This window comes from Nyctibius grandis, chromosome 2 (genome assembly GCF_013368605.1).
Source record: "Nyctibius grandis isolate bNycGra1 chromosome 2, bNycGra1.pri, whole genome shotgun sequence".
NCBI lineage: Eukaryota > Metazoa > Chordata > Aves > Nyctibiiformes > Nyctibiidae > Nyctibius > Nyctibius grandis.
Window position 1 is genome coordinate 107,328,486 of NC_090659.1, and position 20,756 is coordinate 107,349,241.

The following is a 20,756-nucleotide window of genomic DNA, read 5'->3' on the forward strand; positions in this document are numbered from 1 at the left end:
CTCTTGCTCCTTGGAGGCTGGCCTTCTTTCGGAAGAGTCTAACAATACTTTCCAAATTAGGGGTATTCAACCACCCCTGCCCAGAGTCAGAGAAGACCATTATCAGCATGATTTGACAGGAAAATTTTCAACTCAAGAACATACTGTGGTGGCATGCACAGATGGTATTGTTAGTATGCACGGGAGGAACTGGGCTTTTTATTAATATGTGTATCTAAGGAAGTGTGTGTAGGATTTGGCCTTTTCAGATCGCTGTACTAATGTTAACTAAGGGTTGGCATGTTAGTATGTATCCTGTGTTTATAAAAATCATCTGGCATAGACATTACTAAGGAATAGTGATTACTAAGGAAAGACAGGAGGATGCTGTGGTAGAAAGGGAAGTTGTTGGTGAAAAGGGCTGTTGCTGCCGCTGCTTACATGAGGGGAGCTCCCACAGCTCTGGAGAGATGAGGTGAAGCCATGCACCCACCCAGCGATCCTGACTCCCATTAGGGCAATACAGAGAAATGTCTTGTCCTTCACCAGGGTCCTGTAATCTGAAATGAAGAGGAAGGAAAACTACACAATGAAGACAGAGGAAGAGAGAAAAGTCTTCAGATTTCCACATGTGTGGAAAAAAGATCTCAGCTACCTCCCAGTGCATAACCAGTACTGCCTTTCAGTGGTATCATGGAGAATATCTCACAATGAACCATGCAGGAAAGCAGCACCCCATGCCCAGGTCCATGCTCCAGGTACTGTGCTTGCATGCTATGGAAGGTGGCACAACCGTTCCAGGTGACAGGGTGACGTCTCTGAGCTACACACCACCGACGTGAAAGGGAAGAACCAGGTCACCATGCAGCAGGCAACAACTCCTCCCTGCATGCAAGTGCATCAAAATGGTTACACATGATTTTTTGTTTCTCAGTTTGAGATAAAAGCATTTGCATAAATAATCTTGTAAAACTCCAGGTTTTTTGTCTCTGTCCTTGTCTTTATTAGACCGTATTGACACCACAATAATGACATCAATGGTGACAATGAAAACTTCTGGTTACCCTTCAGTGAAGTGACTTGCACAGATTTAGCTTCATTTGCAATTTCTGAAGGAAGTGCAGAGGGCTTGATATCAGTGTTTTCCCAAATTGCAGAAGTCTCTGAAATGCAGGGTGGAGATGAAAAAGGGAACAACCTAAAGGCTGTCATTAACGTTTTAGAAAAGAACAAAATACTTCACACCAAATAAAGGTAAAAGGTCATAAATACTTTCTTTATGTTAACCATCTATGCAGCTATTGTTCTTGCCACAGGGGTGCTTTGCAAATACAAATGGAAAGGCTGGTTGTACATTGAAGGGCAGTGCTCCACACTTATGGAAAGCCGCGAGCATCCATATTTTGCATGTATCAGCTCAATGAATGGAACCACGATCAGGAAGATGCCTTATCAAATGCAGAAGATGGAAGATGTCAAGAAGAGCCCGACACTCGCTAATTCTAGAACTAGTTTTATTGTTACTTTAATTACCATCAATGAAGAATGAAGAGTCTGTGGCCCAGTCCTGTTCCCATAACATTTCATGAGAGGTTTGGCACCAGCTTTCATGAGAACAGGGCTGGGTGTCATACCTTCATATACTAGTAATGGGAGAGGGATTGCCAGTATCTGTACCATCTGTAAAGTCAGATCAAGTTTGCAAAGCAAGCAAATGAGCTGAAGCCAACAATAGGAGGACCTGCAAAGATTAATTCAAAGGGGGTCGCTTACTTACAGGAGCGAACAGATGTTAGAGCAGCGGGAATATGACTGTGTTGCATTAACTAGGGTATACAGAAGTTGTCTATCCTGCCCTGCCTACCGTGCCGGGTCTCCCTTAGAGAACTGTGCTCAGGTTCATGAGCCTGTAAGAAAAAGAAACAAACTGAAATGAATTTGTAGCTGAAGGAAACACAGTTTTTTGGTGAAAAGAAAACTTGTGTGGCTGATTTTAAAAAACCCAAACACCCAGCTCTCCCAAAGCATCTTCCAAGGTTCTTAGGTATTTGAAATCAACGGAGTCTGGCATCTGAAAACCAGAGGGGGCTGACCAAAAATGCTCTAGGAATACAAATGGCTTTTACATTCATGAAAAGCAATGCAGAAACAGGTTAATTCACTGCAAGTGAAACTGAAGACCATCATCCATGTAGTGTCCCTTAAAGGCTGGAGAGGAAGAGAGAGGTGTCTGTGTAGACAATGAGATCCTCTCTTCAAGAAAATATTGACACATTAGTGAAAAAGAGAGAACCAGAGGAAGGAGGGGCAACACACCCTGGATCTGTTCCCAGGAATACAGAAGCCAGCTGTCAGTTGGCCACTGAGTGATGGGGATTACTCTGGACAGACAAGCAATCCTTCCTGGACTTCCTTCCAAGGCACCTGACAACACAAGAAAAAAATGGGTAAATATAGAGAGTGAGGATGGGCCAGAAAGAATGACAGGGCCTGGTCAATGCAAAGCCAGGAGGGATATATGCTCACACAAAATGTTGTGCATACTGGACTGACAGCACAGGTAGAGCTGACTTCTTCTGTACACACTGAACTGAAGCCTGGGCTCATGCTGATCATTAACATAAATGCAGACTTACAACTTGACAGACCTACTTTGAGAAACAGTAATTCTCTACTTGCAGAAGTGCACGTCTGCTCCTAGCATCGACATCAGATGGATAGTGGAGCAGAACAGCAGAGAAAAAGAGGCCAAGATATACCTATACCTCATTTTTCTGCTGAGTGGAGACAAAGGGACATGCAGAGGGGTAAGCCAAGGAGATCTGGGGAGACTGGGGAATGAAGTGAGAGCCAGAGAATGGAGGGACAGAGAGAAACCTGAACCATCATGAGAACATTTTCAGTGAAAACAAAAGGCTAGAGTATAAGCTAAGGAGCAATCAGAGTGGACACAGAAATCTCAAAGGAATTGAATGGATTCAGGGCAGGGAAGGAAGAAAGAAGAGCCAAGAGCCTCGATGACGCTAGGTAACATGCAACAAGGGGAGAGGCTTCTGGATGATACCTTAAAGGAAGGGAAAACTGAGTACAGGCAGTGGAAATGAAGGAAAAATGAGAGCACTAGACAAGTGCTGCTGCCTGTGTAGGATTGCTAGGCAGAACAGAAGAAAATAATCCCACTACAGAAGGGCAATCTGGGACACATGAAGCAAGTGAAGTGTGAAGCCTTTGGGGGAGCTCAGGAGCAGCTTTAGAGGAATTGCAGCAGGGTGGGTTACTCTGGGATACAGCGGGGAGAGCTCTGGGAGGAAAACTGGAGGCAGGCCCAGGGCTAAAGATGGGGAAAAGCAGAGGAGATGGAAGAGGAGGATTAGAGGATGAGTGAGAGGAGCTCCTTGGGTTGGGGAAGAGCTACAGGAACAGAATGGAGAAGCAGGAAGGGAACAGAGGATGTGGCTAAAGGAAGTCAGAGAGCAGCTCCCAGGAGAAGAGCAGGTTGGTACAGGGGAAGGAGCAGAGGTAGACAGCATGGGTTAGGAACCATGAGCCGTGCTGGCAGTCGGCAGCAGGAGCTTGCTTGTTCAGCAAGTCAGGCGGCAATTAATTAAATCAAGTCAGGCAGCAATCAGTCAGTTAAATCAGGTAACAATGACTCAATTAAGGGGGAACAATGAACTTATTACATCAAACCAGGGAACAATGAACTAATTAAATCAGCCTTCATGTGTCCAGCCGGAGCCTGGGCTAGGTGCCACCAGAGCAGGGGACTCTCGCTGCAGCTGCCTGCTCCAGGAGAAACATCACAACAGTGACTGTGCATCGCTGCTGACAGCCCTTCTTGTCCCCCTTCACCCAGAGTGAAGCAGGACACGGCAGACTACAGCCGGTCTGCTGAAACATTTGTAATAAACCAGAGGGGTGGGGAGATGGAAACTGTCAACTTCCAAATTAGCAATAGCATTGCAGAAATTACTGGGCTGCCTAAGGATGGAGAAAGCTCTGCCTTTCAAATCAAATTGATGCTGGACATCCAGAGCTGTCAGCTTAAGAAAGTAATTGAGAGGCTTTGATGGGGGCCTGACGATGATTTAGTCTACCCTGCCTAGCATGCAGGAGAGGTACACTTTCCAAAGGTGTCCTGGAAGAGCACAGCTATGTGCTAAAACAGCTGCCTATGTCCCTTTTGAGGTAAAAAGTGTAAATTATATGGATTGGGGTGAGTCAAGCTGGTCATGTACTGGCAGTGCTGGGAACCATTTTCATCCCCTTTTGTTGGTCCCCCATATCATTTGGGGTTGGGGTGTTTTTTTTGGTTCTCTCATGTTCCTTCTTCTGTCTCCACAAGCAGGGAACATCACTGAGATCGCCAAGTCACCTTAGCAGAAAAGCATCTGGTATGTTTCTCTTGGGATATTTCATGAATATCAGTTAACTGAAAATAAAAAAGGCAAGGTCTCATTGATGAGGACAACCTGAGGTCAAAAAGATAAGGGAGACAGCCATCTGCCCCATTATTCAAGGAGAGTGCAATCCTAATTGTTCTGCAAGAGCACCTGTAAGGCCCTTGCAGGTGAGAAAAAGTACTGCTTGTCATAGCAGGACAAATGCTTGAGGAGCTGTAATGGTTAATAAACAGCAATATTACATGGGCAACATTTATCATACTACACATTGTCATTAAAGTAATTATACTGAAAAGGAAGTGATTCTTTGGGTGTCATTTCTGGCTAGATGAGGTCCCGGGATTTGCCGAGAGCGTGTAAATCAGGGCCAACACAATCCCTGTGGGAACGCTGGCCAGCAAATTAAACTGAAAATAAAAGCTGAAGAACAACAGCATCCTGAGCAGCATACAAGGATGGGGCTTGATCTGAGACTTTGTATATAGTTTCAGTACCACAGGTATGCCTCTTGTCCCCTAATAAATGTGCCACACGAGAGCATGCACTTTGACACAGCTTCATGCTGAGGGACTGGACTCAATTTTCTTTTTCCCCCTCAGAACGGCTAAATAGACAGAAGGCAAAAAGAGTCTAATTAGAGATGTGAAGGTTTGGAAAGGAACCAGAAATTTTCAGGAAGAAAAACCTCCCGCTTCCAGTCTTCATCACAATGTTTGAGCAGCTGTCTGCCAAGGGGAAGTGGAAAAGAAACTTCCTGGTGTTTTTTTTTTCTCCTTTTTTATCCCTTCTGAATAATAAGAAGACTGAGAAGTTGGATTTGTTTTGCACAAATCTTCAGTCTAATGAAATATATGAAAATGAGGTTAAAATTGTAGTCAAAAGTTCTAGTAATCTCTGACTCTGGTTTATTAGAGCTGTCAGGAGGAAAACGACCTATGTCAGTATTTTAAAAAGGGTGCTCATGACGTAAATGCTCTTAAAGCATAGTCAGCCTTGCCTGTGATTATGACCTTATAGATGATGATATGCACTACCAAAGAGACTGGCCTTGTCCTAAAGTTAGGCTTTATACCTAAAGCCATTCTTGGTCCTCAATATTATGTTGTGACAACTATCTCTATTTATTTTCCCAAAAATATATCTACAAAGATGGCTTTTTTGTGTCTGCATTATCATACAAGGCATCTAGTGACACAGAATTTCTGAACCTTGTAACTTTAATTTTCCTCTTTGTTTATATGTCAATGATAGGTAGTTTCTATGTTTATCCGCCCCTTTCTTCTCGCTTTTTGCTTAAAAATTATGTCAACAAACAAAATATACTCATGCACATTATAGTGCACAGCTGCAGCTGTTACAGGAAGAGGGGTTGTCATAATTCAAAAGTAATCAATTTACATGCATTTATTTCACAGGTTTATCAAACAGTACCTCATATACTGGCTAAATAATACACAGAACATTAATACACAGAACATTCCTCATCTGTAAAGGAATAAGTAAAATTTAGCTCTGATTACTAAGTAGTCAATTATTAAATATATTTCATTTTTCCCCATAATTAAAGAGAAAATCCTGGAATTAAAACTAGGAAATGCTTTTTCTGTTCCTTAAATTTCCAGCACTGACACATCTCTCATTCTTTCTATGCAGTGTCCCTTGCATCATCACATAATCAAAGAGCATGCTGATGTTACCAGGTCAGAGAAGTAGCATTCAACAGATGAGAGAGGAAAAAATTACCCAGCAGAGGAGAACCTGGCCCCTTGGTCCCCACCAGCCATTCACCCAGTGCTCCCCATCATGGTTCCAGCTAAAGAACAGCCAGTTCAACATTGTCTCAATTTTGAAATAGACATCATCACTAAAGACTTTTTCTTTGCTGCCAGAACTGGGTGTTTCTGCCTTGGGATAAACATCAGGTGTTGGCCTCCAACTGTAATACCCTCCTGAGGGCAGTGCAGTGAAGATCTGATGCAAGGCAGCTTGGAGAGGCCCACGCTGTACCCCTGCCCACGGCTCATCTCCTTCAGGTCATTTCACAGTGAGACCCACAGGATCTTGTCTCCACTATTTTTTCATAATACTTTTCTTACTGTAAAAAGCCCACTTTTTGGCAGCAAACACAGCGTTGAAATACTGGGCAAAACTTAAAATCCTCTACTGCAGCTAAATATACCCAAGGTTTAAAGTATTTTGACCTTGGAATGACAGGGATGAGACACATTTCACTTTTTCAAGGCCACTGAATCAAGCTGGAAAGTGACAGGAGAGGGAACAACACATGAGTTCCAGATGTCTCTTCTAAAGCATTTCTTACATTAGGAGATGGGCTTCCCCTTTTGCAAAGTGCAGACGTGTGGCCAGGTCCAGAGCCTCCTCCCTTCCTCATACATGCCATACACATGAACCTTGAACGTCATCTGACACACAACTCCCACAGAAGTCAGCAAACCCAGGAAGACTCAGGCCTCAGGTATTTATTGCTTGTCTAGCTCAGCATAGCATCGTATCCCTTGGGCCTGGTCCTACAGTTGCTGCAGCGAACTGACTCCAGCTGCATCAAGTGTTGGGTCCCCCATGGATGCGGTATAACTACTGAATGGTCTGAGATAAGAGCTGACCCTGCTTTGACCAGGAGGTTGGACTAGAGGCCTCCTTAGATCCCTTCTGATATGAATCTTCCTATGGTCCTAACATGCAGGTTCCATGGATCTAAGTGCAAGGGTAAGAAGGGGTGGTAGAGGAAAGACAAGCACCACAGAGACAGAGGCTAATGTTTAAACAACAGCTGATGGCAACTTCTTATCTTTCAAGCATAAGATTGAGTTGCTTGTGCTAGAAATTTCTACCTCTTCTTCCTGAGCATGAGATCAATGAAACCATTGACTTTTGCAGAAGATTTTCCCTGGGATTATTTTTATTCTAGGAAGTGGAAATAAAGGGCAGAAGAATTAAACTGGAAATCATTTATCATTTGAGCTCTTATACTGGTACTCTAAACAAGCACAAACACATGCATTTTTCACCCAAAGCCTGAGCAAACATACTATTGTTGTTGCAGTTGTGCTGTACTTTTTCTCTGGAAATTTAGTTAAAAAGATTAGAAACTGTTTATTTAGTTTCATGTGCATGTGTGCAAGACAGAGAATGCAGTTTTGGGCAGGGATTTTTCAGCCCAAAGTAAATTGTTTCCTCAGCAACCGTATTCTGTGGAAACGGAAAACTTTCCAAAATAGGTCTTGGCACTGACAGATATCTGCAGTTCCGTGAAAGCCTGCGAGTTTGCAGGGCACTGCTGTAGCATTTCATTCGCACTTGAAAATAAACCTCAAAAAGCCAGAAACTACTGGCTCTTCCTTCGGTGTCTGGCCAGGAATTCCTTAACGATTTTCAGGAGAAAAGGTTTTCTTTTCTCAAGGCCCTTTTAAATACCTGGATTTGACAAGATGGAAACGTGACCCTGTTATCTTAAACAGATATGCGTTTCCTCTAAAAAAACCCCACACATCTGCCGTTATCTTTATTTCCCTTCCCCTCACGCTCTCCCCCCTGCAACCTCAAACCAGCCCCAGGGCGGTGGGAAGCGGCCGGGGGGCGGCCACACAAGCCCTCCCGCGCCCTCTCCCAGGCTTAGCTCAGCCATCCCACCCTTCATTTGGGCTGTTTTCACCTCACGTTCAAAGCCCTGCTCTCTACACACCCCCTTTCCCCAGGGCACGGCGGTGGGGATGGGTGCCTGGCTCCACCCCGGGCTCCCCACCTCCTCCGCGGGCGGGAGGCGGGCGGGAGGCGGGTTAAAAACGGCGGCAGGTGAGCGGGGAGGGACCTTAAAGCTCCGAGGCGGCAAGACTGGGATGGGCCGTTTCTCAGGTACTGCTAGACCTGCACTGAGTCCCACCGCCTACCCGGTGCCTGGTCCTAGGAGCTACCGGCGGGGCCTGTCTCTCCCTGCGGCTGTGGGCATTGCTGAGGCAGGTGAGGGGCGCGCGGCGCGGCGGCAGTGGGGCAGGGCTGGGCCGGGCCGGTGGCTGAGGAGGAGGCGGTCGTTACCGCGCGTCCTCCATGAGGCGAGGGCGGGGGGGGCCCGCCAGGGCTGGCCGGGCCCGCCGTCCCCGTGTGCTGCTGCCGCCACGCTTGTTGCGCCCTAACGTGGGCCCAGGGCCCTCTGCAGCGGAGCCGGGAGCTCTGGTAGTGCCGCGGAAAGGGAGCGGGGGCTGCCCTCGGAGGTGGGCTGGGCCGGCGGAGGGGCGCCGTGTGCGCTGCCCTGCTCTGCCTGGCAGGATTCACCCCCCGCTCGGCCTGGGAGCTCTCGGTTTCGCTTCCCGAGGTTAAGCGTGAGGGGGAGTGCTTGAACCCCGCGACCGGTTTTAATTGGGAATACTCTTGTCGTTGTTAATTATCCATTTAGCTCCTAACAGTCTCTCTTTTTAATTCATTTTTTCCTAACAGTAAGTGCGTTATGTGAAGCGCCCGACCAGCTAAAACACCAAGCAAAATAAAGGCTTCTGCAATTACAGGTAATTTGTGACACACCTACAGATGTTCAGAGCACTGCATGAAGGTAAACAGCTTGCATCAGTAAAACTGATAGGTCCTGTGAGCGTCTGATCACACACTGGAAACATTCCTCAGAATTACAGGGGGAATAGGAAACGAGAGGTGTGAGTCAGAAATAAATGTGTTTCTCGGTATTAGGGCTGGATAAGATCGCATGAGGAATGAGTACTCAAGCCCTTAAATAAAATGCAAAGGACATGTTGGAGTAAGGGCAGGAGTGCTCGCTTAGCTCCCGGCGGTAGCTGGTAGCTGGCCATGTTCCTGTGGCATGCTGGGCATGGCTGGTTTTCCCATCATTGGACTTCCCTAGGCTGGGCGTTACTTTTTCACTCTCTTGTGTTGAAGAACGTCTCTCTCTCCACCCCCCACCCCACCCCTGCCCCCCAGTAGGATAATTAATTTCTTTGTCTTGTGCTCCATTGGTTTTTACTATGTAGACTGGAAATACTTTTAAGAGAACAGACAAAGGGCTGAAAGAGGGAAGTCATTTTGTCTTAAGAATGCTCTTTTAAACCCAGTTTTTGTGACTTTGATCGCTAATGAGATTTTACTGGCTGTGGCCTGTGTGAAATGATGTGAGGGTTTGGGCCCAGATTCTGTTTGGGATTACCATGATGTACATGTGTGCACTGAGTCAAGAGCAGAATAAAATATATTTTCATCCTTGATTGTTAAAAAGTTACGTATGTTTTCTGGTATCTCTTGCTCTCCACTGTTCAGCCTGGAAACCCTGCTTGCCAGATATTTACCTTGAAGAGCCCCAGAGGAAAGGCAGCAGGCAGAAGGATGTGCATGTGATTGTGTTAGGTTTAGCTTAGAGGACAAGGCAATGGTGGGCCAAGCCTCAGCCTGGAAGGAGGCAACTCTGTGTGTCAACTAGGCATTGCAGTGTAGTTTTCCAGGTGGGATTTCCAACATGTTTGCAGGGCCATGAGGTTACATCTCTACTGTATGTGTCAGGGTTTCTGGGAGACTTCAGTCCCCAGAACTGTAAGTCTCATAATTAGTAGAACTATGTATCACAAAGCTTAAAAATGGAACAATAAAAAGCCATGGATTAAAATATTTCTCTGGAGGAGCTAATTCTGTCCTGACAGGGCTAGTTCTCTCAACTTTCTGAAGCTTGAGCCTCTGGCTGTGTTGCTGTTTTGCATCCCTTGAAGCATAACCCAGGTAGATTACTTGGTCAACCTCATTTATTTTGAGCAAAAAGTAACTGTACAGGAAAAAAGGTATAGCAGACTATCTCAGTAGCTGGAAAAATAGCAGCACTTTGAGACAGGTGTACAAGTTCTTAGTAAAAGAAGATGCTTTACAAGTTGATTCTTTGTTATTCATGTGAACAGTTACAATGAAATCAGCGGTCCCAGAAACTGCATGAAACCGGAGCATTGATTGAATCTTTGTTTTTTCTTCTGACATTTTTTCCTTGTTCTGTTCCTCACTGCTTTTAATTGTTTTTTAATGATGACTGATGAGTTATCTGAAAGGAGAACTGTGTCTGTTGCCTGGCTAAACACCAGTTTGCGTAAGGAAAAACTTGAAGTGATGATATATGAGGAGAGCTAACATGCTATCAAAACAGAAGGAATGTGGAAAAAGAGAAACACATCTCCTATTAGTTGATAAAAGAAAGCTGAAAACGAATTCTATTCCTTATCTCATAAAAATGTTTCTTCCTGTAATAGATTCTTTTAAAAAGGAAAAGGTTGCTTTTGTCTTTACTTTTGATGAAAGAAATGATAATGAAATACACATTCAAGGAAAAGCTGCACTGCAGTATAAAATCTTAGTGTTTATAAATTTAATTAGTATTTCCAAAAGGGTGCAAGTTCTGTCTGTGTGAAAGAGACAGTGACTTGCCAATTTTGTAGGAAATGTTACATTGAAGTTGGAGTGGGCAGATTAGTGGAGGGGGTGTAGACATTTGCCTAGGTCTAGGGGGAAGGAAATAGGAATTAAATAACAGAGGAAAAAAAAAAAAGAAATTAATTTAAAAGTTGCTCTTTTCATGACTGGGAGCAGGGCACAGTGTGTATAAAACTTTCTTCAAAAATACAGGAATAGGACACTTACATCTGTGAAGATATAGTCCTCAGGAATTTGGCTTTCTTTCAAAGCAAGAAATTTAAAGCACACTTTGACAGAAAAGTTCACAGGGGGAAATGGCTGAGAGGGGCCACATTCTAATAGGACTTGTGCTGTCTTGTTATGCCTTCAAGTGTGACTGACACTTCTGATTTCCTATTTTTCCACAAGTGGAGTGAATTTTGTGCAGAGATGTTCTGGAGGATGGTAATCCTCCATTTGCAGTTGTAGGCTTTTAAAGTAGCTATGGCTATTTCCAGACGTACTTGGAAAATGACTTAAAACTCATGTAGGGGCATGAATATGGGACAGTCATAAGGAGGTCATCGTGGGTAGAACTGAACCCTTAATGCTGTTGATATTTAGCTAGCATACTTTTTTTTTGACATTTAACTACATACATATTGGGTCCTAATCTGTTGTGTTAAAGGCTATCTCTGGGTTTCACAGGGGGTTTAATAAGAGCAAAGAATGCCTCCTGCTTTCATAAACTTGAGTAGAAGAAAAGTACAATGCTTGCAGTGTTCAGACCTGCAACTGGCAGAGGTTTCCTGTTCCTGATTAGTCTTTGCCTATTCTTGTGTCAAATCAGATACACTGTAATCCCTCTGTCATGGCTCTTCTGTTCTCCAGTTCCCACTCTGAGCTGGAGATAGGTGTTCAGAACAAAGTTTTAAGAGCTACTAGAGAGAATTGCGAAGTCTTTTGATTGTTAGACTGCTCTTCATTCAACTTTTTAGGAAAGAAGTAGTTATTTCAGTGTTCCAGCTGCATGCTCCTTGAAGTTTTTAATACACCACTGTAAAATTAAAATAGCTGGAAGCTGCCTATGATAATGAAATTAAAGGATTTTAGTTGCCAAAGTCTCGAGTTCAAAGCTGCATCTTCTTATAGCTTGAACTCTGCATTAAAGCTATAGCAATGTAGGGAGCTATATCCTTTTTCAGGTAGGAGGAGTATCCTGGATGACTGAATTCAAGCTCTGTACTTCCAACTTTGAACTGGTACTTATCTGTCTTGGTCCACTGATAACAAAGTACGAGTCTGTGAAGCCTATAATTGTAGTGGAGCATTTCAGAACAGCCTGGTGAGATGGTGAGATTGTTATCCTCAGTTTAATGTCTGGGAAACTTTGAGGCATGGGGCAGGTTGACAAATTAGGTAGGAAGCCTGAGAGAATTAGCAAGTAATTGCTGTAGCCTGTATGCCAGCCTTTCTTGGTGAAATAAAAGGTTGCTGTCTTTGGAAGACGTTAATTGGTATTTATGAGAAGCTTCCTTGGTTCAGTCCTGGCAATGCTGCTTTTCTTGTGGTACAGCACCAAAACTAACTGAGCAATAGGAATAACAAAATCGACACACTAGCAATTAAGTGCTTACTGTTTTGCTTAGCAATAAACTAGACCCCAGGTTGGCAGGGTGAAGGTATACTGATAAAACTGCTTAAATCCAGATTTGTGTGTTCTTCAAATGTGGGTATGAAACAGCATATACAGCTCTAAGACACCTTGATGCTGATTATCAGCCCGTATATGAGCTAGTGCTCCCAGCATAACTGTTTAGATCAAGACCTGAAGGGAAACTATCAGCAGCGCCTTTGAATGCACGCTGGACCTTGACATACAGCAATACTTCTTGTGTGAAGTTGGGCCATAAAATAAGGGTCATAAAATAATTTTGGTAATGATCTTGGATCTGATGCGGTTTAGATGTTCTGAAGTTTTTCTATGGCAAAAATTCTGCATTAGAATTGCCACTCTCAGGCATCTGAGTTATCTTTGTCCTCAGCTGGGGGCGGGGGGCGGAGGGAGGGACACTCTGGACCAGTGGTTTTTTGCTTAAAGATTATCTTGGTTAATGCATTCCCACATGGGATAAAGTGACTTTTGTCTTGGCAGACTGCGGATCTTGTATCAGTATCTGGAGGCACTCCTGAAAGTGGTGGAGTGTCACACTGGACCGGTAACTCTTGGTACACCCTACACTAAAATTCTGATAGGAGCAGAGGCATTGTGAACACCCTCTACCTTTCCGTGTAATTCCAGTAGAATAAGTAAATTGGTAGCCAATTTCTAGCTGTGGGGAGAAGGGTATATCTTACTCTGAATTTATGTGTAGTTTAGCATACTTTGGACCCCTTCTTGACTGGGACTCCTAGACGTTCCTATAGCATAAGCAAATATTGTAACACTTGCTAATGACTACTTTTTTTGCTTGATAATATCCTATAGCAACAAGTGCCATGCTGTGTATGTGAAAGGAATGTATCTTCTGTTTTTACCTTCACCGTATTCTAGTTGTGGTTTGCTGAAGCTGTGGATTTAACCGTTGACTAATGATTTCCCAGTTTAACAGTCTTTAGCAGATGCTTTTTTGACTCTGTTAACAAGCTGTACTCATAAACACAGGAGCTCAATGATAATTGTCCTCAGTGTTGTGAATTGCAGGGATTTTAGCTGGGTGTATGCACCGTGCTGTGATTGTGGTTCAATGTAGGCTTACTGAAGCTAGCTTTAAAGTAGAAGCCATGGCAGCACAGAGCTCAAAACAACACTGCCCAAAAGCTGGAGAACTACAGAAATAGTTCAGCTGTAGTTCTTTTCTTGCTGCTGTCTAGCCTACTAGTAGGGGAAAAAAAACCCACAACAAACAAAATAACAAAAAAAGTCCCACCAAAGCCAAACCCAAAACAAAACACCTGCTTATGTGCCTCTCTACGTGTTATGTGACCATATAGAACCATTTCCCTCATAACTAACTTTTCAGTGGGCCATGGTGATCTTTTATGATTGTTTTTAACTCCTACTGTAACAGCCATATAGTATTGTGATCCTTGATTGTTGAAATGGAACAGTAGGTTCAGCTGGCAGCAGAACACAGATCTATGCTGAGGCTTGGAAAGGCTTGTTTTCATGCCCAGTTACGTGTTTGTTTTTTTTTTTAGGGAAGATTTAGCACTTAAAGATAATACCCTGCCATGTTACAGGGGTTCTAAATGCTCAGTTATTCAACCTCATTGACTTCAGCTATCTTCTGTTCTTCGCAGCTTCTTCCTTTATAACTAGTCCATATCCTCATTCCTGCTTTATTTTTTCCCCCCAAAATTCACTTAAGCTTTCATGTCTCTAACTTATTCTTGTACTGTGCTGTACTTCTGAGACCAGCGAAGCAGGCAAGTCCTTGACTGTCTACATGCTGTTATTTCTGTAGGCATTTAGCTGGATTTGCTCACGTAGAAATAGTATTTGGACTGGCTCTATGAAAATAAGAGTTATGACCCATTAAAGGGAAGTAGCTTTCCAGCTTGCTTCTCTTCTGGTCAGCAAGATGGTTAATATTTTACTTGCTAGTAAAAAGGTCTTAAAAGCAAGTATCTGGAAGAAAGATGACCTATAATGATGAATCAACATCCTAGCTTTTGAGTAAGTTAGGAGTAAATGAACTATCACATCAGTACAGATAGCCCAAAACTGACGTTTAGCTGGAGCGATCTGCGCTGATGTCTTAATAGTTGGAAGGGCCATACTTGCTTAACTTAAATTCTGCTTGGTTCACTGTGTCTGTTTATTGGAGAGGGGTGGGCACTTCATCAGTCTTTGAAATGCCTTTGTTAGATCCTCTAAATTGCATTGAGAGCTGTTTAAAGCCAGCTAGTAGGAAACACTAGGGCCAAAGTATTTGGATGGAATTCAGTCTGCCTAAATATGGCCCTACAATCTTAACTTTGCCACCCTTCAGAAAGAAGATACTGAGACATTACTAGTACCTGATCAGTGCCTGTATCAGTCTCTGAAGTATCCCAGAAGTCATGTGACTTTCCACCAGCATAAAAACAAGCCTGAGAGGCCATGAGGGTACAGCAAGAAGGGACAAAGGTTGGTGACTAGCTTGGCAAGCAGCAGGAAGAATAGGGGATGGTGGCAGGAGGAGCTGAAGAGGAAATTGGAGGATTTGGAAAGATAAGGGGGAGGGTTTGGGCAGTTGTGAAAGACAAAGGCATTGTTGGGAAGGAAAGGAAATGTCACTAGGAGGCTCAGGGCGAAAGGTCACCTCTCCAAAGTGTGGTGGCTTTTTCTGCATTTTTCAAGGTACAGACATGCTTTTTCTAGAATTGAAGCACCATGTTTTGGCTTAGTGAGCACAATATATTCTCAAAGCAGATGGAGCAAGTCGGATGAAGAGTATAGTTTCATGATGTATTGTCCTCAGCCATAAATCTTTGGCAACCCCTCTTCCCACTGACTGCTCATTCTTACCCATGCTTTGCAATTTGCAGCCTGTTTTTTAAATGAAGTTGTGCTTTTTGGATGCTTTGTGGGTCTGTGCTGTAAAGCAGACTGGTGAAATGGATTGGGTTTAAAAAAGAACAAAATATACTAGTACTGGGAATAACTTTTGAACAAACCACCTGGTTTATAATGCACACCCACAAAGTTGCAGGAGATGGAGAACTGCAGTGTGGCCTCAGGAGCAAACAGTGGTGGGGAGCATCTTGAGCTGACTTTGCCACCGAAGACAAGGTACTCTTTAACTACACCCTGAGGGACTCTTATTTTGAATCCCCTTCTGCACAGGGAGACAGGAAGGAGTGATTGCATGTGGAAGCAAATCCTTGTGAAGTTATGGGAACAGAAAGGCAGCGCTATAGGTGTACAGTGAGAGGTGAAGCATAAGAAACAGGGCTTATGAGGAAGGCATACGCAGGTTCCACTTCTCAGCCTTTCACACTGTAAGGAGATGGCTCACTGGCGGGGAGAAGAAGGAACAATGACTGAGAGAAGAAATGCAAGGAGTCTGGTGGAATTAAAGGATGGGTGAATGATGTAATACCACAGTTTACATGGTGCCAGTCTTCTGCCAGGATTTATAGTCAGGTGTGTGTAAGTGTTTCTAGTCATAATGCTTAGCTGTAGTGTCATTTTATAAGTACTGTAATTGCAATATGTGTGTAATAGTAACAGAGGACACTAATAAAGTTGTAACTGTTCCTCTATTTAACATACAATTATCTCCAAAGCAAATCCTGAAAGAAAGGCTGGTCTGAGTGATGAAAAGTCGGATGGCAAAAAAAGTGGTGGAAACAAATATTTGAAAATCTGGCTAATATGTTTTGTAAGTATTTCTGGTGTTAAAGGTCTTTCCTGTTCCCTCATAGGGTTGGTTGCTAACCTAGAAAGACTTTCTCTATATCTGTATGCTAATGAAAAAAACCCACTTTCTTCTTGGAAAAACAACCTAGCAGAATAGGAAGGCAATTCTGCTTCCAGGACTGTTTTCAGACAGATACAGAGGTAATAGCCCACATAGATTCTGCATCCTGAAGGAGGGCCAGGAAAGGTAAGGTTCTCTCCAAGTGGAAGAAAGTCTTGGGCCCCCACCTTGGTTTTCACCTCCTGAAGGATAACCCCACACAGTCAACCAGCATGATCTGAGGGAAATGTAGTTTAGGGAACCAGTGAAGGGAGGTTACACTTACATTCCAGTAACTCAAGAAAAAAACAAAAACAAAAACAAAAAAAACCCACAAAAAACCTTGCACTTGTATAACAATTAAATGTCCTCATTTTCCCTGAGCTGTAGTGTACTTTGACTGATGCCCTGTATTATTGTATGTGACTTACTGATTATATATAATTCTGCTGTAAAGCAGAAAGGTTTTTGACATTACTTGGAATGGGAGTGTGATGCGGAAGACAGCTACAAAGAAATGTCTTCATTTACTTCCTTGTGCAATGTGACCCAACTCAGAGTTAGAAAAATCTTTAAAATTCTGTCACGTGATGGATATGGTGGCCTTTGTGCCAGTGGCTGCTCTTCTCTAGAAACCTTGAAAATGTGATTTTGCTTATTAGTGCCTTGTGCTGTAAATGCCAAAGAAACAGTCTATGAGATGCAAACAAATTAACAAAGCTGAGAAATAAAAACCTCCATGAGGAATTTCAGAGCAAAGAAATCTGTGAGCACTTTTGGAGGGTCCTGGCTGATAGGCACCAGAAATGCTTGTTTTTTGCATTCAGAGTAGCTTACAAACTAACTTTCTGTACATCCGTCTGAAGTGGAGGGGTGAGGGAGGTAGGCTGAAATGCTTCTGAATGCTGTGAAAGGCTGTTTGTGGAAGCTGAGCAAACCCAGACAATTGTGATGTTCCTGGGGAGGTATGTGGGAGACAAAGGTGAAATTCTTTGATTCATTACAGTCTTAGTACTTTGAAACTCACCTACTGGAAACGATATGCTTCTGTTGAAAAGTCTCTGAGCTACTGCTGGCCTGTCTGAACTCTTCAAGTGTTGACTTTAGCACTCTTCCAGCTCCTGAAATGTCTCCCCTATTCTAGGAGTAATGCAGTCTGTGTTACCAGGGGAAAATATCATCTGACAAGCATTGACAAAGAAGGAGTCTTTGTCTAGTTACCCTAGGCTCTCTTTGTAGTTAGTGGAGAGAAATGCAATTTTGGGATGAATCTTTAAGCACTGACTTTAAACATCCAACTAGAGATGGATAATGAACAAGACTTCACCTTTCTTGTCTCAAGCTATTGTGGAATTTGCTTCAACTAACAATACAGAGCCCTACGGTCACAGTTTTAAAATTTGTGATGCTGGTTATCCAGACCTGCTCGTGGAAGATGCAGAGCATCAACAGCAGTTCCTCGAGGTCTTTATTGCTGGAATGTACTCATGAAAATGTTGTTTACATGCTAAGAATTGGCCAATTTGACTTAATTTATATAGGAATTCTAGCTAACGCTTTATTTTTTTTAACATGATACCTACCTTACTTTTGGCTGATGTCAAAATGGCTGATGGCTCTTCTTTTGTTACCATTATCAAACTACTAGAAGTTGTAGCTTTTAATTTAAGGCAGTTTTCATCAATTTCCCCTGTCTGCTTTCCTTCTTATGAGGCTAATAGCTGTTTTCAGTTGGCAAATACACCTAGAAGTCAAATGAATGTGATACTATGTGTATAATCAAGTAATGAAATACTACCTGCTGATATGTGATTAGATTATTTATGACTGCTTATAGGTAAGCCCACTGTCAACAAAATGTAACCACAGCTAATGGATGTGCTTCAATTATATGATATTGCCTTTATTTTATACCACATGCTTGATGGTATTTATTTCCCATCTTGATTAATCTTAGTTTTCTTTGTCTTCTTTTAGGTCAGACGATTAAAACAAGACAATGGATTGGGGAGCTCTGCATACCATTTTAGGAGGTGTAAATAAGCACTCCACCAGCATCGGGAAGATATGGCTCACAGTCCTGTTCATCTTCCGTATCATGATCCTGGTTGTGGCTGCAGAGAGAGTCTGGGGAGATGAACAAGATGACTTTATTTGCAACACACTGCAACCTGGTTGCAAGAATGTTTGCTATGATCACTTTTTCCCCATCTCTCACATCAGACTCTGGGCCCTGCAGCTGATCTTTGTTTCCACACCTGCTTTGCTGGTGGCCATGCATGTAGCTTACAGGAGGCACGAGAAGAAGAGGCAGTTCAGAAAAGGAGACCAGAAATGTGAATATAAGGACATTGAAGAAATCAGAAAACAGAGGTTTCGTATTGAGGGCTCCTTGTGGTGGACGTACACCAGCAGCATCTTCTTCAGACTGGTCTTTGAAGCAGTCTTCATGTATGCGTTTTATTTCATGTACGATGGGTTCCGAATGCCTCGCTTAATGAAGTGTAATGCTTGGCCCTGCCCCAACACAGTAGACTGCTTTGTTTCTCGACCTACTGAAAAGACAGTGTTTACTGTTTTCATGATTGCTGTGTCCAGCATTTGCATTCTTTTAAATGTGGCCGAATTATGTTACTTACTGACAAAATTTTTCCTCAGAAGGTCTAGAAAAGCTGCAAATCCAAAACATCACCCCAACCATGAGAATAAGGAAGAAACCAAACAAAATGAAATGAATGAGTTAATATCTGATAGCTGTCAGAACACAGTTATAGGATTTTCAAGTAGCTAAAGTGGTGTCAATGCTGGTATTCACTCTTTTTGGAGTGAATGTTCTTTGTTTAAAGGCTGCAAATGAAATTTGTTATATGAAACAATTTAAGTTGTGTGAGACTTTGATATGTAGTGTCAGGTGTCAACTACGCATATCTGAAAAAGGTCAGGGCAGCCTAAACATGTGAAAATTGCTTGAGGATTAAATAGGAAAACATATCTTCCTATGAGTACCCTTACAAGCTGACTATGACAAGTGGGAAAACCACTAATAGCTTCATGCTGACACAGCTCCTGAAAACTACATGCATCAGCAATAAGAACAAAATTCTTTCCAAGCTAGATATTCTAGTATTACAAGATGTTTTGTAATAGTGATAGTTTTTACTTGTGAACGGACAATTAAAATATTTTTCTAAAAATCTAAGATTCTGTGTTACTTAAGGTGTTCTAGTATACAACTGACTGTGTTTTGTTTCTTAACCAGGCATCTGCAGATGAACCCGGTAATGCCATATTCATAGGGAGGAGATAGTGATAGGCGACATCTTTACAGCTTTGAAAGCGCTGCTTGAGTCTGGACAGGTAGTTTGAGACACTTGCATACACTCTGGCTGTGGGGGAAGTTGTACGAAAGCCCAGCACATGTAGTGTGGATAACTGAGGTAGTGAGGTCCTAAGTGCAAAGTCATGCCTAAAACCAGCATGACAATATAGATACAGCCTAAGTAGACTTGCTTTTAAACATCTAGCAGACCTGGTAATCTTATCGTTCTTTTAATTGCATACTATAAGTTTTATAGCAACATCAATAACTTTATGTAAATGTTTATTTCTCATGTATTAGCTGTATTTGTTTCTTTATGCTATATCACATCATGGAACTTTTTTTGGTTTTGATTTGTTTGCTTTTTTTGTGGTAGACTGATGGTGCTGCTATGAAACTAGGGGCTCTTTGGTTTGAAGGACATGGAAAAGTGTCACTGGAAACAGAACAAGTCGTCTGAATAAAAGGCAAACACTTTAACCTTTCTCAATGAAGTAAGAGTCTATGTGAATGTTTATGAGATCTTAAGCAGGACAAGTGCTTATGAAAAACTGTTTTCAAGCAGAGACTTTACATCTGAAGTGTACGTAGCCCATACACATCCCTCATTCCAAGCCAGAGCACTGACACCTCCATTCTGTTGTCCATACTCTAATGGAGGTACACACATAACTCTTGAGTGCGGGGCAGTGTGTGCTTCTGGGAGGGGTATGCTGTTGAACATGGGATCCTGAAGGTCAAAGAGGTGGGTCTAGTACAAGACCTTAGCTATAGTGTCTTGTGTGTGTTTCTTGTTTGGATCACATCTCACCACAATAACAATGTCATGGACACACTGACCTTGGCAGAGTTGCTCTTTTTTTTTTTTTTTTTTTTCACACCAGTGCAAATGGATTAGCCTCATTGTTTTTGTATCACACTTTTTCTTACAGGTGCCAGCACAGCTTTGTGTGTGTCCATGCTGTAAGTGGGTTTGGGTTGGTTGGTTGCTTCATGTGTGACTGGTAGAACCCTAACAGGATGCAAACACAAGCAACAGGAGAGAGAAAATGCCTAGAGTCAGCTCTGGCCCTGCATGAGGGCCTGAGCTGAGCCCTGTCATTTATCTGTTCTCTTCTGCTGGCAAACTCCTGATCTTTCCTGCCTTTGCAGCACATTTTCTTTTTTAATTGCTGTTGTGAAAAGAAATTGCTGCTAGTCTTCTGAACAGGTCTACCA

General features: G+C 42.9%; 1 protein-coding gene across 1 annotated transcript; it reads left to right on the forward strand.

The window, feature by feature from the left end:
* Positions 1-8,869: 8,869 nt before the first annotated feature.
* LOC137677775 (gap junction beta-6 protein) lies at positions 8,870-19,010 on the forward strand. The gene is made up of 2 exons (XM_068425353.1): positions 8,870-8,902; positions 18,197-19,010. The coding sequence occupies exon 2, from the start codon at positions 18,219-18,221 to the stop codon at positions 19,008-19,010; it is 792 nt and encodes a 263-aa protein (XP_068281454.1). The 5' UTR covers positions 8,870-8,902; positions 18,197-18,218.
* Positions 19,011-20,756: the final 1,746 nt, after the last annotated feature.